Source organism: Antedon mediterranea, chromosome 7 (assembly GCF_964355755.1).
Source record: "Antedon mediterranea chromosome 7, ecAntMedi1.1, whole genome shotgun sequence".
Classification (NCBI taxonomy): Eukaryota; Metazoa; Echinodermata; class Crinoidea; order Comatulida; family Antedonidae; genus Antedon; species Antedon mediterranea.
In genome coordinates this window covers 23,250,267-23,264,356 of record NC_092676.1, presented here as the reverse complement: position 1 = coordinate 23,264,356, position 14,090 = coordinate 23,250,267, and the positions used below count along the sequence as shown (strand labels likewise).

Below are 14,090 nucleotides of genomic sequence, written 5' to 3'. Positions count from 1 at the left end.
TTAAAAGAGAACAACATATTTATAAAAACCTTCGATTTGTTACAAATGTATAGATATTTAATTATTAGAAATAATAGTTTATCGGCAAGGCAAAAGAATGAAATTTTGAATCTGAAGTGATTCAGAATTGGGTTAACTCAATAGTAAATTTTAAAAGAGGGCAACTATTTATAAAAACCTTCGATTTGTTACAAATGTATAGCTATTTAAATATTACAAATAATACTTTACCGGCAAGGCAAGAGAAATCTTAGTCACATAATTCTCACGATAAGTGATTCAGAATTGGGTTAATTCATGTAAAGTTCTGATTTACAACCACTTGTCCTGTATTATTTTACGCAATTACTTCACGAACTATTTTCCACAGAATTGGTTTATATTCATTAAGAAATATTTGGACAAAAACGTTGTAAAGCATTTGTTAGGATCCCGATGTAGCCATTGAAACGAGCCGTGCATGACTTTGTAACCAAACTTCATATTTCTCTGTAAAATACTTCAATTGAATTAAATGATACTGTTTTAGCGATAAACACGTTATTGGTCATTCGGGCACGTTCAACGCTTGTAAACGAATAGGAGTGGAAACTTACGTAAACTTGTTGGTTGTTTAAAAAAAACGAAATGAAGAGGGAAGTTCTAAATATGTCAATGACGGGTTTAATAAGCTACCAAGCACGATTGATTTCTAATTTATTTCAACCACAATTAGACAAGATGTTATACCATTTAATTATTTCAGTTGTCAAAACAATATACTATAATTACGGTAATGAGTGCAATGATGTTGCAAGTGTATAGTGATATTGTAAAAATAATAATATACGGTTGAAGATTGAAATATAGCGTCATAGTATTATATTCAGACTTCTATAAGCGCGTTTAGAGAGATATCAATTTGTTTTTTAAATTTAAATTATTTTTGGTAAATGAGAGTTTTCGAGATGTGTTCAAGGTGTCCAAGATTGGTTTATTGATATCGATTGATCTCAATTGTGACTTTATTCAAAAGTATCTATCTATGTGTACTAAAACCACAGATCTATCTTAAAATGGCAATATTTTCTCTAACTATGTATATACGCCAATATAAGTTAAAATTTAATTATTAAATCAAATTGACAGTGTATTATATCATTTGTAATGTTCTAGAAACTTTACATCGGTTGACTAATCAGTGAACTTTAAAAAAAATTAATTAATTCGTTCAGATATGTTTTTATTATTCAAAAACATTCGTCAATCCTTGCATTATTTATCACCGTAGCCTACTTATTTGTCTCTTTCCACCGAATTACACGATTTCTATAAGCTAAATTAATGAATTTCACAAGATAGAAAATTGTCGGAATATGTTGTACGAACCATTAAACGAGAACGCAATACCTGCTCCCGTATTTTCGATGGAATTAAGTCCGTAGATCGTGACAAATCGCAAAGGAAGACTCTTCGGTGGAAATCTCTTAAGTGGTCGTTTTTCGTTGATCGTGCAAGTAACTGCCCAGAATACGCATGTTTACGCAGTTCTTACATAGTCCTAAATTACCAAGGAGTAGAAATAGTCAGTTGAATTACGCCACGACACAATTCAACGCAATATAAATTTATGCTTTTATCTGGAATTATAATTAAATGTCGGTGTCCAGTTTGAATAATTACTTGCAAAATGCCGGATAAACAAACTATTCAAGCTAATTTGGTATTATTTTGTAGTTTACCCGTTGAAAATCTGTTCACATAATGTAAAATGTTTGTATTATTATTAAGGTACTAAACATTTGTAATTGTTTTCTTCAAATTTATTGCGAAATATTACAGAACAAACTGATATAGGAAAGTATTTTTTTTTAATGTTATATTACCAGAAATTATAATAAATATCATAATGTCTGCTGCCATCTGTAGGAATTTTGTTATTTTTGTTATTTTACGGCAAATGTATACCAACTTGTTCATTCTCGTGGTGGTACTATACTTTGCTTTGTTTTGTTTTGTTTCTTTGCTTTGTACTTAATGATTTCACCCTGGTAGGTGTAAACTTGAGTGTGAACCAGCTCAGTTCAATGTCTTGATAACACCGGCCAAGGATTCCGCACGAGACAACCCTGAAAAAAGGAGTCCGTCTGAGATTCCTCTCTAACTCGCCCCCCTTGGCAAATCTAGTTTAAGGTTACACAATCTCATGATATTCAACTGTCTGCGAGTGGAGATCTTTGGTCCGGTCAATATGTAGAAATCCAAGCCCTATTCATCCTACTTTATTTAGTCCTAAAAATCCTTAGGCCTGTTATAAAACTATGTAGGACGAGTTCAAAAACAATGTTTAATGCACAGAAGCAAATGGTACCATATACAAACAAGAGAAAGATGTATAGTTCAAATTCGTCTCCTACTTTTCGAAATTTAGACCCATGTTATCTCATGAATACAAAAGAGTCCTCGTTCCAATTGTGATATTAACCATTTTGAATCCGTCTAATTGTAACACAAAGAGAATTATCGATCTTTGAATCTAAGATAAATTAAGAATTGGTTATTTTGTCATGCTTTCATTCTTATAGACCACTTGTTAGGTGGTTATTCATGCGGAGATCTTGTCCCGCCGACAGTGTGTTGAAATTTAAAACCGAGAAAAAATATATTCTTACTAATTTTAGCATGTCAAAAGACGTTACTTGCTATCGAAAAAACAAGAAATGACATACTTATATATCTACAGAAAGTAAAAGTTTAAATAGAAGATTCGATCTTGTTTTGCGAATATGAAAAAACTATATTATTTTAATAATGTAGTTTAAAAGGTCTAATTTGTTACAGAGGAATACAACAACAATACAAAACATTAAGGGACAACAATTTGGAATAATTATTCCATACATTTATTAGAGTTTTTAAAATAAAAATAAATGTATTGTAATAAGAATTGTAATATCTAGTGTCGTTCTGTGTCCTAAAGTACTACAGTATTGTACTTCACAAATTATTTCTTTTTATCTAAACCATTCTTTACTTCTAAATTTAAGTCTTAGGAAATTAAACCAATGTTCAGGCAATTATTCAGAATTTTAAGATATAGTCTAGTTTTGTGTTCTAAAGTTCTAGTGTTGTAGTCTACGATTTTTTCCACAAGCATTTCTTTTTATCTAAACCATTCTTTACTTCTCAAAATTACAAGAAAGTAATATTGAATTATATACTAATGTATATATGTTTAGATCGAAACTAAAGATATGATATTAAGCATTGTCATTTTTATAAAAGGTAGATGATATTATATGCACTCGGATGCACTTTCACCTGACGGAGAGGGGGGTCAGCAATCGGTTGATACCTAAGGACCTTCTATAGGATAATGACCCCGATAAGATAATTTGCTTCGTCGACGCAAAGACACGAAATACATCCATCGGATCTCATACATATTAGTTATATGAATTAGCTTTATTTTATCTTTTTAACTACATTGTTATTTTAGGCAATGAATTAAAGTATTGCTGTGTTTTATAAAAGGCGACTATTGAGCTAATTGCGCAAGAATGCAAATGCTGGTAATCTTCATATACCATGCGAAATTCCTTATTTCGTTCTTTTTTCTTTACGTAACAATTATTTTATTTCTTTCCTTTATTTAATAATATCTAAATATTCATCGCATTAAATTCTAAATTGGAGCAATAATATTTACATACTTTCCTTTTATTCTAGGCGGCATATATAATTTATCCAAATAATTTACAACAAAATATGTTATCTATTAAAGCAAATCCGATCACTTGGTAATGGAATAGATTTTGATTCTTTTGACGAATTGTAGGTGATCTTTTTGATTTTAAATAATTTTTTTGACATTTAATTTTTGTATAGTAGTTCAGGAAAGATGATTGTTCCAGCAACAACATAATATGTTGTGCAATATATTATATTGAAATTTGAATGAAAATCACTTGATGATAATTATGTAATAATAATACAAATACTAACTGCTTTAGGGGAAATTAAACATATTATTAAACTATCCTTAAATAGAAACGAAGACAGTTATATAACCGTCAGCTATTAACAATTTCTGAGACAGGTTGTCTAATTTTAAGCCTAGAATATTTGTCTAATCTATGGAAATTTCTAGGCCAACATGCTGCCATAATGCTGTTTCTTTGTGTCGATGTTAGCAGTCTCAATACTATTTGCCTTTCTCAATTGATTTTCTGGACATTTGGTGTATTTGTAGAGTATCAACGATCGAAGCTAAGCCCAAGCCCACAATACTTGTTATCGTTTCTCCCTTGATTGTCTCTTTCATAAACCAACATTGGCCTTTAATAATGAAATTTCACTCGCTGTATTAGTGGATCTATAGGTAAACATGAAAAAGAACCATAAAAGAGTGAATATTGTCCTAGGCTGTTTCAATATCAGTGAGTAAACGAATCCAGGCAAGCGATATGTCTGACTCTGACCGACGGCCGTAGTTACAGCCTTTACATTAACTAAGGACAATGGTCAGTAGGGTTGAAACCTGACCTATTAACGTCAATGTAAGCTTTCAAATCATCAGCAATTATGGTCCTTATCCGTCGCTTTAATTGGTCAAATTGCTTGCTTTACACACCGTTATTCTGGCTTGATTTCCATTGTTTCTCTTTTGGTAAAAAATCTCATATTATTGAATGTAAAAGTGTGTATTTTTTTAACCATTATTTTTTAAAAGTATTGAATTTCTTTATATATTTGCCTTAGAATATACTAAATGATTTTAATTAAAATTTAATTATACAATTTAACTACAGATAAATTGAAGTAAGCGACTATAACGCAACGACTAAAGTGCAACGCGACGCAACGCAACGACTAAAGTGCAACGCGCGCAACGCAACGACTAAAGTGCAACGCGACGCAACGCAACGACTCGCAACGCAACGACTAAAGTGCAACGCGACGCAACGCAACGACTAAAGTGCAACGCGACGCAACGCAACGACTAAAGTGCAACGCGACGCAACGCAACTTAAGTGCAACGCGACGCAACGCAACTTAAGTGCAACGCGACGCAACGCAACGACTAAAGTGCAACGCGACGCAACGCAACGACTAAAGTGCAACTCAAGTGAGTTGACCAATGACAAGCGATTAATCAATCTCTTGTACAGTAATTGGTCAAATTGCGTTACGCTTATAACATTATTGCGTCCTAACGGGGACTAAACTTAAAATTATCTACAAACTGTGTAAACCTTTGTCAGTAATAGGAATACATAAGTCATAATTCTTTAACCATTTAACAAATAGTCAAACACTAAAATTTCAAATTTACTGCCTTTGGATAAAATTAATATAGGAGCCTACGTTTTGCTGCTAAAATCTACGTTTATGAAATTAAATTTTACAACGAGGCTTTTGTCCCGGATTTATTGGCAACTACCTATTAAGTAGGATATTTGCGGTTCAACACGATTTGCAGCTCAATGGCTCAATACGTTCACGGCGTTGTTTTTCCCCAAAACATTCACTAATTTCATAACAAGATATTTCTTTTCGCCAATTATATAACTTAGCTAATTGCTGGTTACTGTATGTAGCCTACTACCTATTTTATTTTTGTGTATGTAAGTATCTCGTTCGAGAGAGTTTTATAGAAGTTTACTGAAAAACTGTGTTTAACGAACGAATAAATATTTGGCTGAAATGTTTGTCCTAAAGATATTACATTTATTATTTACCGACGTCTACAATATATCTGGTCAATGTATTGCTATTAAGAAGCAAACAGAGCATTAATAATACAATAACTGACATTTGCATTCAATGTAAACAAAGGTGATCGATGGAAAAATATGAGAATATGAAGTAACTTACGGCAATAAATAGCATTCGATTGTTGTAATGTTTACCCGTAGCAAACATCAGCCCTACAATGCAATAAGCAAGTCTTGCTTAGGCACTTGAAATTAAGTATTATTTAAGTGTATTTCTGGTCTTAAAATTAGAAAATGAATCATTATAATCCAGTTCCTACAAAACATTTGTCTTGTTATACGGTAATTCAGCTTTGGTAATTGATAAACATGTTGACACATATGGCGTGTCATACGTATACTTCAACTGCAAGAATCGCCTAGCACGCACAGAAATCTAAGGATGCTACTCATAAAAAGACAAACAACTAGAGGGGAAAGTCAAAACGTAGATATAGTGGATTGGTGGTATAAAACAAAAGGTATTTCGGAATCACGAAATGACACGTTCGTCTATAAAAACGGGCTTAAAAGTAGTAGGAAACTTTAAAAAGTTATTCAAAAAGATCAACTGAAGGGACAATGTTACTAATGAAAAACTCTATAATAAAGCATATAGTACGCTTGTATTATTTATTTATAGTTATTGGCTGAATACATTTAACTGTAAGCTTTTGCGTATCCCAGACTTAACAAACTGATTGACAACCGAACAAAAATCCTTGGAAAGGGCTTAAATGAGATTGTTGACACTTAATGAAATCGTCTTAATTGCTTAAATTCATCACCATGTCTTCTTAATTACTCAATAACGATGAAAATTGATGATTATTCATCGATTAAAATCTGTAATAAAACAGAGTAAAGACTTTGAACGTGTGAATAAGCTTCGCACAACTTGCGATATCAACTTATTCTGACTAAGTCTAAGTCTCACAAAGTTGATTGTCGTACTTTTAAACTCTGTTCAATTGGAGAAAATCTACAAGATAATAAATTATGAATCTTGTAGATTTCTCAAAATGCTTCCTAATGTATTGAACTACAATCTGGTAGGCCTAGTTAGCACAACCTTTACGACGTAACATCGGCAAACGAAGCATATACTATAAAGTTGTTGTACTTTTAAGGTTTTCAACAGACCATTTCAATATCTTTCCAATCTGTAAAGTAATTTTTTGGTATCAAATGTTGTAGACAATGCCAGTGCTAAAATAAATGGTCCGGGGTAGTATAGTTCTGAAATACTAAAGACATACAAGCGTTCTAAAACATTTTAAAAACCGTAAATCGGAATGGAAAAATTCAATTTAAAAGTGTCACCAAATTAGACATAAGTGACCGGAAATAGTTAAATTCTAGGATTATCAGAAATGTTATTTTCCAATTGCTTAAGCATGACGGAAATTTTCACTTGATTAATGAACATGACAATTTGTAAATGTACAAAAATAGTCAAAGATGAATAACAATGGAATTAATTTGTATTTTTTTACAGGTCTTGGTGAATCATGGGGATGTCGTGCACCGTCTTCTCTTGACAAAGTCGCTAAAGAACTGGGATCACATCTCTTACAGGTTAGTGCGCATGTTTCAATGACGTTTTTACCATTTTACAGTTAAAGATAAGTCCACCCAAAAACATGAAAAATGAAGATTTAAAAAATCAGACTTTTGATAGTCGATTCTGCTGCTTTAAGTAGGCCTATTCGTAGAAAAAAAAACGGGAAAAATGTTCACTTATAAAAAGACAAAATAAACGGTTACAGTAAATTCAACCAAAAAACAATTGGCTGGCAGACAATTTGACTATTTTCTGCTTTAAATTCCAGTTTTTAAAGGGTTTTTTTCGATTCGATTTTTGGTAAAAGTGAATAACATTACACTTAAATTGCATATTCAACAAAAACAATTTCAGGGGGAATTTTTTTTTTGCAAACCAATATTATTAAAATAAAATATAGGCCTACAAGAACATTCAAATTTGTTAATGGTTACTGGTTGGTACTACTTTAAAATCAACTATTGCGAATGAAAATAACAAAGGAGTAAAACGGGTTTATTTTTTCTTCAAACAATCGAATATTCTATTATAATAATAGATGGCTAGACAGATAAATAGATGTTAAAACAGATAAACCGAAAAATACTAAATGCATAATCACATAGACAGACTATATTCCACAACATAACAGTACATTGGCCCTACACGTTGTTTGAAGAGGTAGAAACGCGCCTAGAGAACCGTCTGCTAAACGCGTTTCCCGTCACTTAACCCTGAACATCACGTCGAGGTATGAAAATAAACACACTGTAGATTTTCTTTTGACAAGCTATCCAAGGCCTGGTTTAAAACAGGAAGTTCAGTTCATACCAACCGTTGTATTAAAATGTTATCTGGCTGTAATAGGTCTTTAAACTAGTAACGTTTCCGTGATAAATCTTCAAATTATCACGTAATTCGTTAACGGTATTCTGGGTCAAAAAAGTGCCGATTCATCGTGTGTAAACTCAAATAAAAATATTAAAAACTACTATAAGGTATTTTGCAATGTTGTTAAGTTTGTTGGCAAACTTATTATAGAGTATTATATTGTATACGCCTACGTGGAATTAAATATATAAGTCGGTAATGTTTTAGACAGGTGCGATACTTTTGATTCGTCACATTATTTGCATCAAATATTGTTATATTAGATTATAATAACGCCCAACATAATCCAACGACTGGAACATGTATGAAATGACAGTAATTATTGTTTCGTTTTATAACTAGGTGTATTACCCACTTGTAAGAAAATAATACTTATTAGGCCTATTGCTATTTCTTTACTAATTATTATACCAACAACAATTTATTTCTAGAATAAAACTGAATAAATCATAAACGAAATAATTATATTATTTAAGTTTAATGTTTTAAAGATATATTGTCCTACTAAAAAATTGTTTAAGTTTTTGTTGAATATGCCATTTTAATATCACATAATAGTTATTCACTTGACTTGACTAAAATTGCATTAAAAAACATATCTAACGCAAAAATAGATCAATGGGTTTTGGTTAAATTCTATGGAAGTGATTATTCCTTTTTTAATAATCTTAATTTTTTATGTTTTGGGGAACAATAAATATTACGTAGATTCAAATCTTTAAAAATGCATAGATACATAATTCGTAATGATTTTAATTGTAATTATAATTTTGTTTAGTATAGTTGTAACTTAAGTTATTTTTTATTTTTTCGAAACGAAACGAATTTGATGTTAATAACGAAAGAATTTCTTTCATATTTGAAAAAATTTTGCTTGAGTAACGACAGTATGAATATACGGTTAACAACAACATAGATACCCATCTCTTTATAAATTAAATAAATGTTCATAACAATTTTTTTTTTAATGTTATTTATTTTGTAGACACTGGATGGATTTATATTTGTGGTTGCTCCTGATGGCAAAATGATCTACATATCAGAAACAGCTTCTGTTCATCTTGGTTTATCTCAGGTGATTAATCAATAATTAAGTTTACAAAGTGTTCTACATGAAAATGCAACATAATCGCTTTATTTTTATCTACTAGACCTAGTTATAAACTGGTCATCTTCGCCTATGATAGGCGATCATCGTGTTTAGGTTAACGATTACAGCGCTCAAACATTGTCTACAAGCTTCACGTTGAGATTTAAAATTCTCAAACTGACCGGCCTGGGGACGAGTTCAGATTTAGTTATGTTCTGTGACTAGGCCTGTACTGTTTACTCTATATTTTCACAATAAAAACTTTAAAAGATAATTGTATAGAATCAAGAAATACTTGATTAAAAACAAATATCATGTATTAGTGTAAAAATAAGAAAGAAAGAGAAGAAATCTTAACTTGCATTAAGGCCAAAAAATGGCCTTAAATATTAAAGCCACTCTGTCTAAACACAGTCTTAACATTATTCATAACATTTGTTTATACATTATTTTTTAAAGCTCTGTCTACACTATCAAACTAATTTGAAAAAAGTGAAATGTGCCCAAATATATGACATCATCGTGTCAATATATGGGCACATCACATTTTTGTCACAAAGTTGTTAATAGTGTAATAACAAACAGTAAAAACTTCTTTCATTTTTTAAAATCAGGTTGAATTAACAGGCAATAGCATATACGAATATATTCATCCAGCTGACCACGATGAGATGACCGCTCTACTGACCGTCCAGCAGCCATACCATGCTCATGTACTATCCGATTTTGAAATTGAACGATCTTTCTTCCTTAGAATGAAATGTGTGTTAGCCAAACGAAATGCTGGGCTAACATCGGCTGGATATAAGGTAGCTATTCCGATTGCAGATTACTAAACTTTAAAGTTTTCTCTGTTAGAAGGTAGGCGCTGTAGGTGCTCTATGAAAATATTATAATAAAGACTCGTGAAAAAAACAAAAGAACATTGAAAGTTATATTTTAGTTGGATGTTTGTTTTGTAAAACATGTACGCTGTAGCATGAATGGAATAATGAAAGGAACAACTAAATGAAGAGAATAGATAGATAGAATAGACAAGGTGGTAACAATCTATAACCACGAATACTGTAAATTACTATGATAGTTTCCAAACTAATTACTATGTACTAAATATAACAATTTGAGTTGAAATCCCGTTTTAAAGGAACTAAACATCCTAATAATAGTTTTTTCTTTCTCTGCCAAACATTGAAAATGCTGCCCCCTATAGACAAGATGGTAACAATAACCACATTAACATGATAGTTTCCAGACTAATAATCAGGTATTAACAATTGAAATTTGGAATTTTTAAAGGAACTAAAATGGCTAATAGTTTTTTCTTTTTTTATTGAAGGTTATTCACTGTTTTGGATATCTTAAAATCAAACAGTATACGATGGACATGACTCCGTTTGACAGTTGTTACCAGAATGTTGGTTTAATAGCAGTGGGGCATTCTTTACCATCAAGTTCAATGACAGAAGTTAAAATGTACAGCAATATGTTTATGTTCAGAGCCAGCTTAGATCTCAAACTTATCTTTTTAGATGGAAAGTAAGTACATCCCCGTTTCAACTCCCTTAGTAGGATAAATAAATAGAATTAATGAAAAAAATTATGACATCAAAAACATTTAAAAAAAAAAGATTTTACAATGGTTATAAAAGTGAGCGTTTGCATACTGCCCGTTATATAAATTGTGGAGTATGGGGTATCAAAATGATTGGAATTGCACTGGAAAAGATTGAAACTACATTTAAAACCTGACCTAGAAGTAATATAAAATTGACATAACAACAATATGTATGATTTGATAGGGTCGCCGCATTAACTGGATACGAGCCACAAGACCTCATAGAGAAGACGCTCTACCATTATGTACACGCCCTGGATGTTTTACATTTAAGATACGCTCATCATATATGTAAGTATAGTCTGATCTATAACAATAACACTGTTTCTAATCATTTTGTTTTTTTTTTGTTTTTACATTTATTTTGCCCTTACTACATTGAAGTATTTCCATATTTGCTTCTCTAAAGATGGAAATGTTTCTTTCGCAACAATTCACACAGTTCTTATCGTTTTGGAATTGATCACTAGTCCATCTGAACACTAAATCAACAAATCCAAGAAAAGGAGCAAGTTTACGACTAAAACGTATACAACACAGTCCCCTCATTTGAACATATTTTAATATAATTTGCGCAATACAAATTAATACATTATTATCAAATTATTAACATTATTACACTTATTTTTGCAGTATTACTTAAAGGTCAGGTGACAACTCGGTACTACCGATTTCTCTGTAAACAAGGAGGATGGGTGTGGATTCAGAGTGCTGCCACTATCGTTCACAATAGCAGGTCCTCAAGACCTCACTGTATTGTTAGCGTCAATACAGTTCTTTCGTAAGTTTGATAATTTTTGTGTTAAGCAGGCCTATTCTATAATGTCTATTATGCTAAAATTGAATCTTATAAAGTAGGCAGCCAGCAGAGCACTGTTGTTAACATTCTAGCACTTTAATTTCAAGGTACTAGGTTCAAATCTTGTACAGATCACAATCAGTGTCTCCACTATGAAAATTGAGTTCATGAAGCACCATACCTAAAACAGGATATGACATTGACAACAAATAACAGTTGAAAAACAGGACCGTATACGGTTGAAACAAAGAGATTGAAGGGGTCTTAACAAATTCCTGTACAAGAATAATAATTGTGCTAACATTATTATTGATGATGTGTTTTTTTGTTTGTTTTAGAAATACTGAAGAGAAACCGAAGGCATTTCACCTTGATCAGCTTGAGGCACAGACGGAGGCGGCTTATCCTGAAAGTAGTGAAAAATCACGATCGGGAAAGTTACGTCAAAATCGTTCAAAACTTCGTTCAAAGTCATCACCTTATTCTGTCTCTGCGCAACCTTTTGTTTACACAGAAGCTCTCAGTAGCGAATATGCGCAGGATCGTTTGTATGGACATTACGCAGCTTGTGAGGGTGCTTTTCAAGTTCCACCATACGTGGCTGCACAATACGGCGATAGCTATGCAGCTGTTTATCCTGGTACTCTTGCCAGTTACCAAGCGAACTTGTATTCTGATGGTGCGTATGCTTACGCTGGATCTTATCCATACGCAGGTACAGGTGCATTTGCTCACTATGCAAATGAGCGGTCACACCTAACCGCGTACACCACAGACGATAGGTATTATACAAGTGACCTTTATAATCATTGGAGTCGTGAACCGCACTCTAGCCTCGAAAAGTACTCTTCTAAGGCTAGCCAACCGCATACAATTACACATACTTCTGACCAATCAGGAAGTAGTAGAACTTCTCATACCTCAGCCTCGTCACCTAGAGGTTATAGTCATGCGCAATCAATAAAGGAGAGCCATAGAAATGGTAACGGCGTATCGACAGTTTCTGATAATTCTCGGCAACAAAATCAATCGTACCAGGTGCAAAACGGCACAAATACGTCTGCACAGTTGTCTCCACAAAGACAAAATGGCGTCGTAACGAACACAAATAACAAATTTGAGACACTGGTAAAAGTTACGCAACAGCTTGTTAGTGGAGACGAAAGAAGAACATGTCAGAAAAGTTCTTCTCCAACTCGACCAGGCCATGTTGTTGAAACACCACGCCCAACAACATCATCTCCTCCACAGAACTCTTACTATACTTCTGCAGTTAAAACTGTTACTTCCAATATCGTAGAAAGTTCTAGTGTAAACAGAAGACATTCATCCGGGTCTTACGACAGTACAACTGGTCAAAGTTCTCCGTATGCTCTGAATTCGACAAGCAAAGAAAGAAGCCAGACCTCAAATTCAACAAACTCTCAGTATAATCGTAATAGCCAAATATCCCATGAGGCATTGCGTCCTACGCAGAGAACAGATATCAGTATTTACCCCACACCAAGCGCTTCTTACGTATCGTCTTATACTCAGTACAACGGTACATCACCTGACTGTGCCGTCGTAGGTCAGACGGCAACGCCAGAAACCGATACGACAAGTCGATATATAAATAATAACGGTGCAATATATAACAAACGAATTGGTTGGTACGGCAGCAATACGTGTCAAACAAGAGAATCGATGGTTAATGGTTACGTGTACTGAGTACATAAAATATTATTTTGAAGTTTCAATTTTTAGTTTGTTGAAAAGTCTCTCCATTGTCTAATATATGTTATTGGACGTTTTATAAAACGTTTAATTTGCATTTAGATGATTGTGGTTACTACATACGTCCACGCTCTCTAAAAGTCGTTGGCATATAATATAGATTTCGTTTGAAAGGGTGTAGCCTATAAATACAGTACAAAATACATTGGTCCTCTCATTGGACCTAAAACGAAGAAAGAGTAAATGTCACTCTTCCCTGCTAATTTTAATGTAGTTGATGGGAAAGTAAAATGATCTACTTACGAATTTGATTGAAGTGTTTACAACAATATCACACAATAATTACTGGAAAGTTTATTTTCGTATCGAATATTGATGAAATATATACAATCCAGTTTTTAGACAACTCAGTGTTTTGATGTTAACGATACAATTTCTTGGTGAAACTTATGTAATAAATAATTTATTATATTTACTTTCTTAATTTAGTTATTAGTTATCTCTGGTCAGAAATGGACAATTGTTTAAGTAAGTTTAGTAGAGAATGCAGCTTTTTTTTATGTATTGTCCCCCTGAATAAAATAATTCTTTAAAAATTATTTGAAATATGCCATTTTAATGTCACATAATACAGTAGTTACCAATATGGTCACTTGGACCAAAAATTGGATCGAAAAATAAAATATTTACCTGAAAAATGT

The 14,090-nt window shown here is 32.5% G+C and overlaps 1 protein-coding gene across 1 annotated transcript in view; it reads left to right on the top strand.

Annotated features, from left to right (window-relative positions):
• The window catches only part of LOC140055530 (uncharacterized), a 45,589-nt gene extending 31,689 nt beyond the window's left edge, over nucleotides 1–13,900 (top strand). The window contains exons 2-8 of the mRNA XM_072100869.1: nucleotides 7,234–7,313; nucleotides 9,155–9,244; nucleotides 9,874–10,068; nucleotides 10,596–10,795; nucleotides 11,059–11,165; nucleotides 11,508–11,655; nucleotides 12,012–13,900. Of these exons, the coding sequence (XP_071956970.1) occupies nucleotides 7,234–7,313; nucleotides 9,155–9,244; nucleotides 9,874–10,068; nucleotides 10,596–10,795; nucleotides 11,059–11,165; nucleotides 11,508–11,655; nucleotides 12,012–13,383 (2,192 nt within the window). The 3' untranslated portion in view covers nucleotides 13,384–13,900. The remainder of the gene's footprint in view (nucleotides 1–7,233; nucleotides 7,314–9,154; nucleotides 9,245–9,873; nucleotides 10,069–10,595; nucleotides 10,796–11,058; nucleotides 11,166–11,507; nucleotides 11,656–12,011) is intronic.
• The last annotated feature ends 190 nt before the right edge of the window (nucleotides 13,901–14,090 follow it).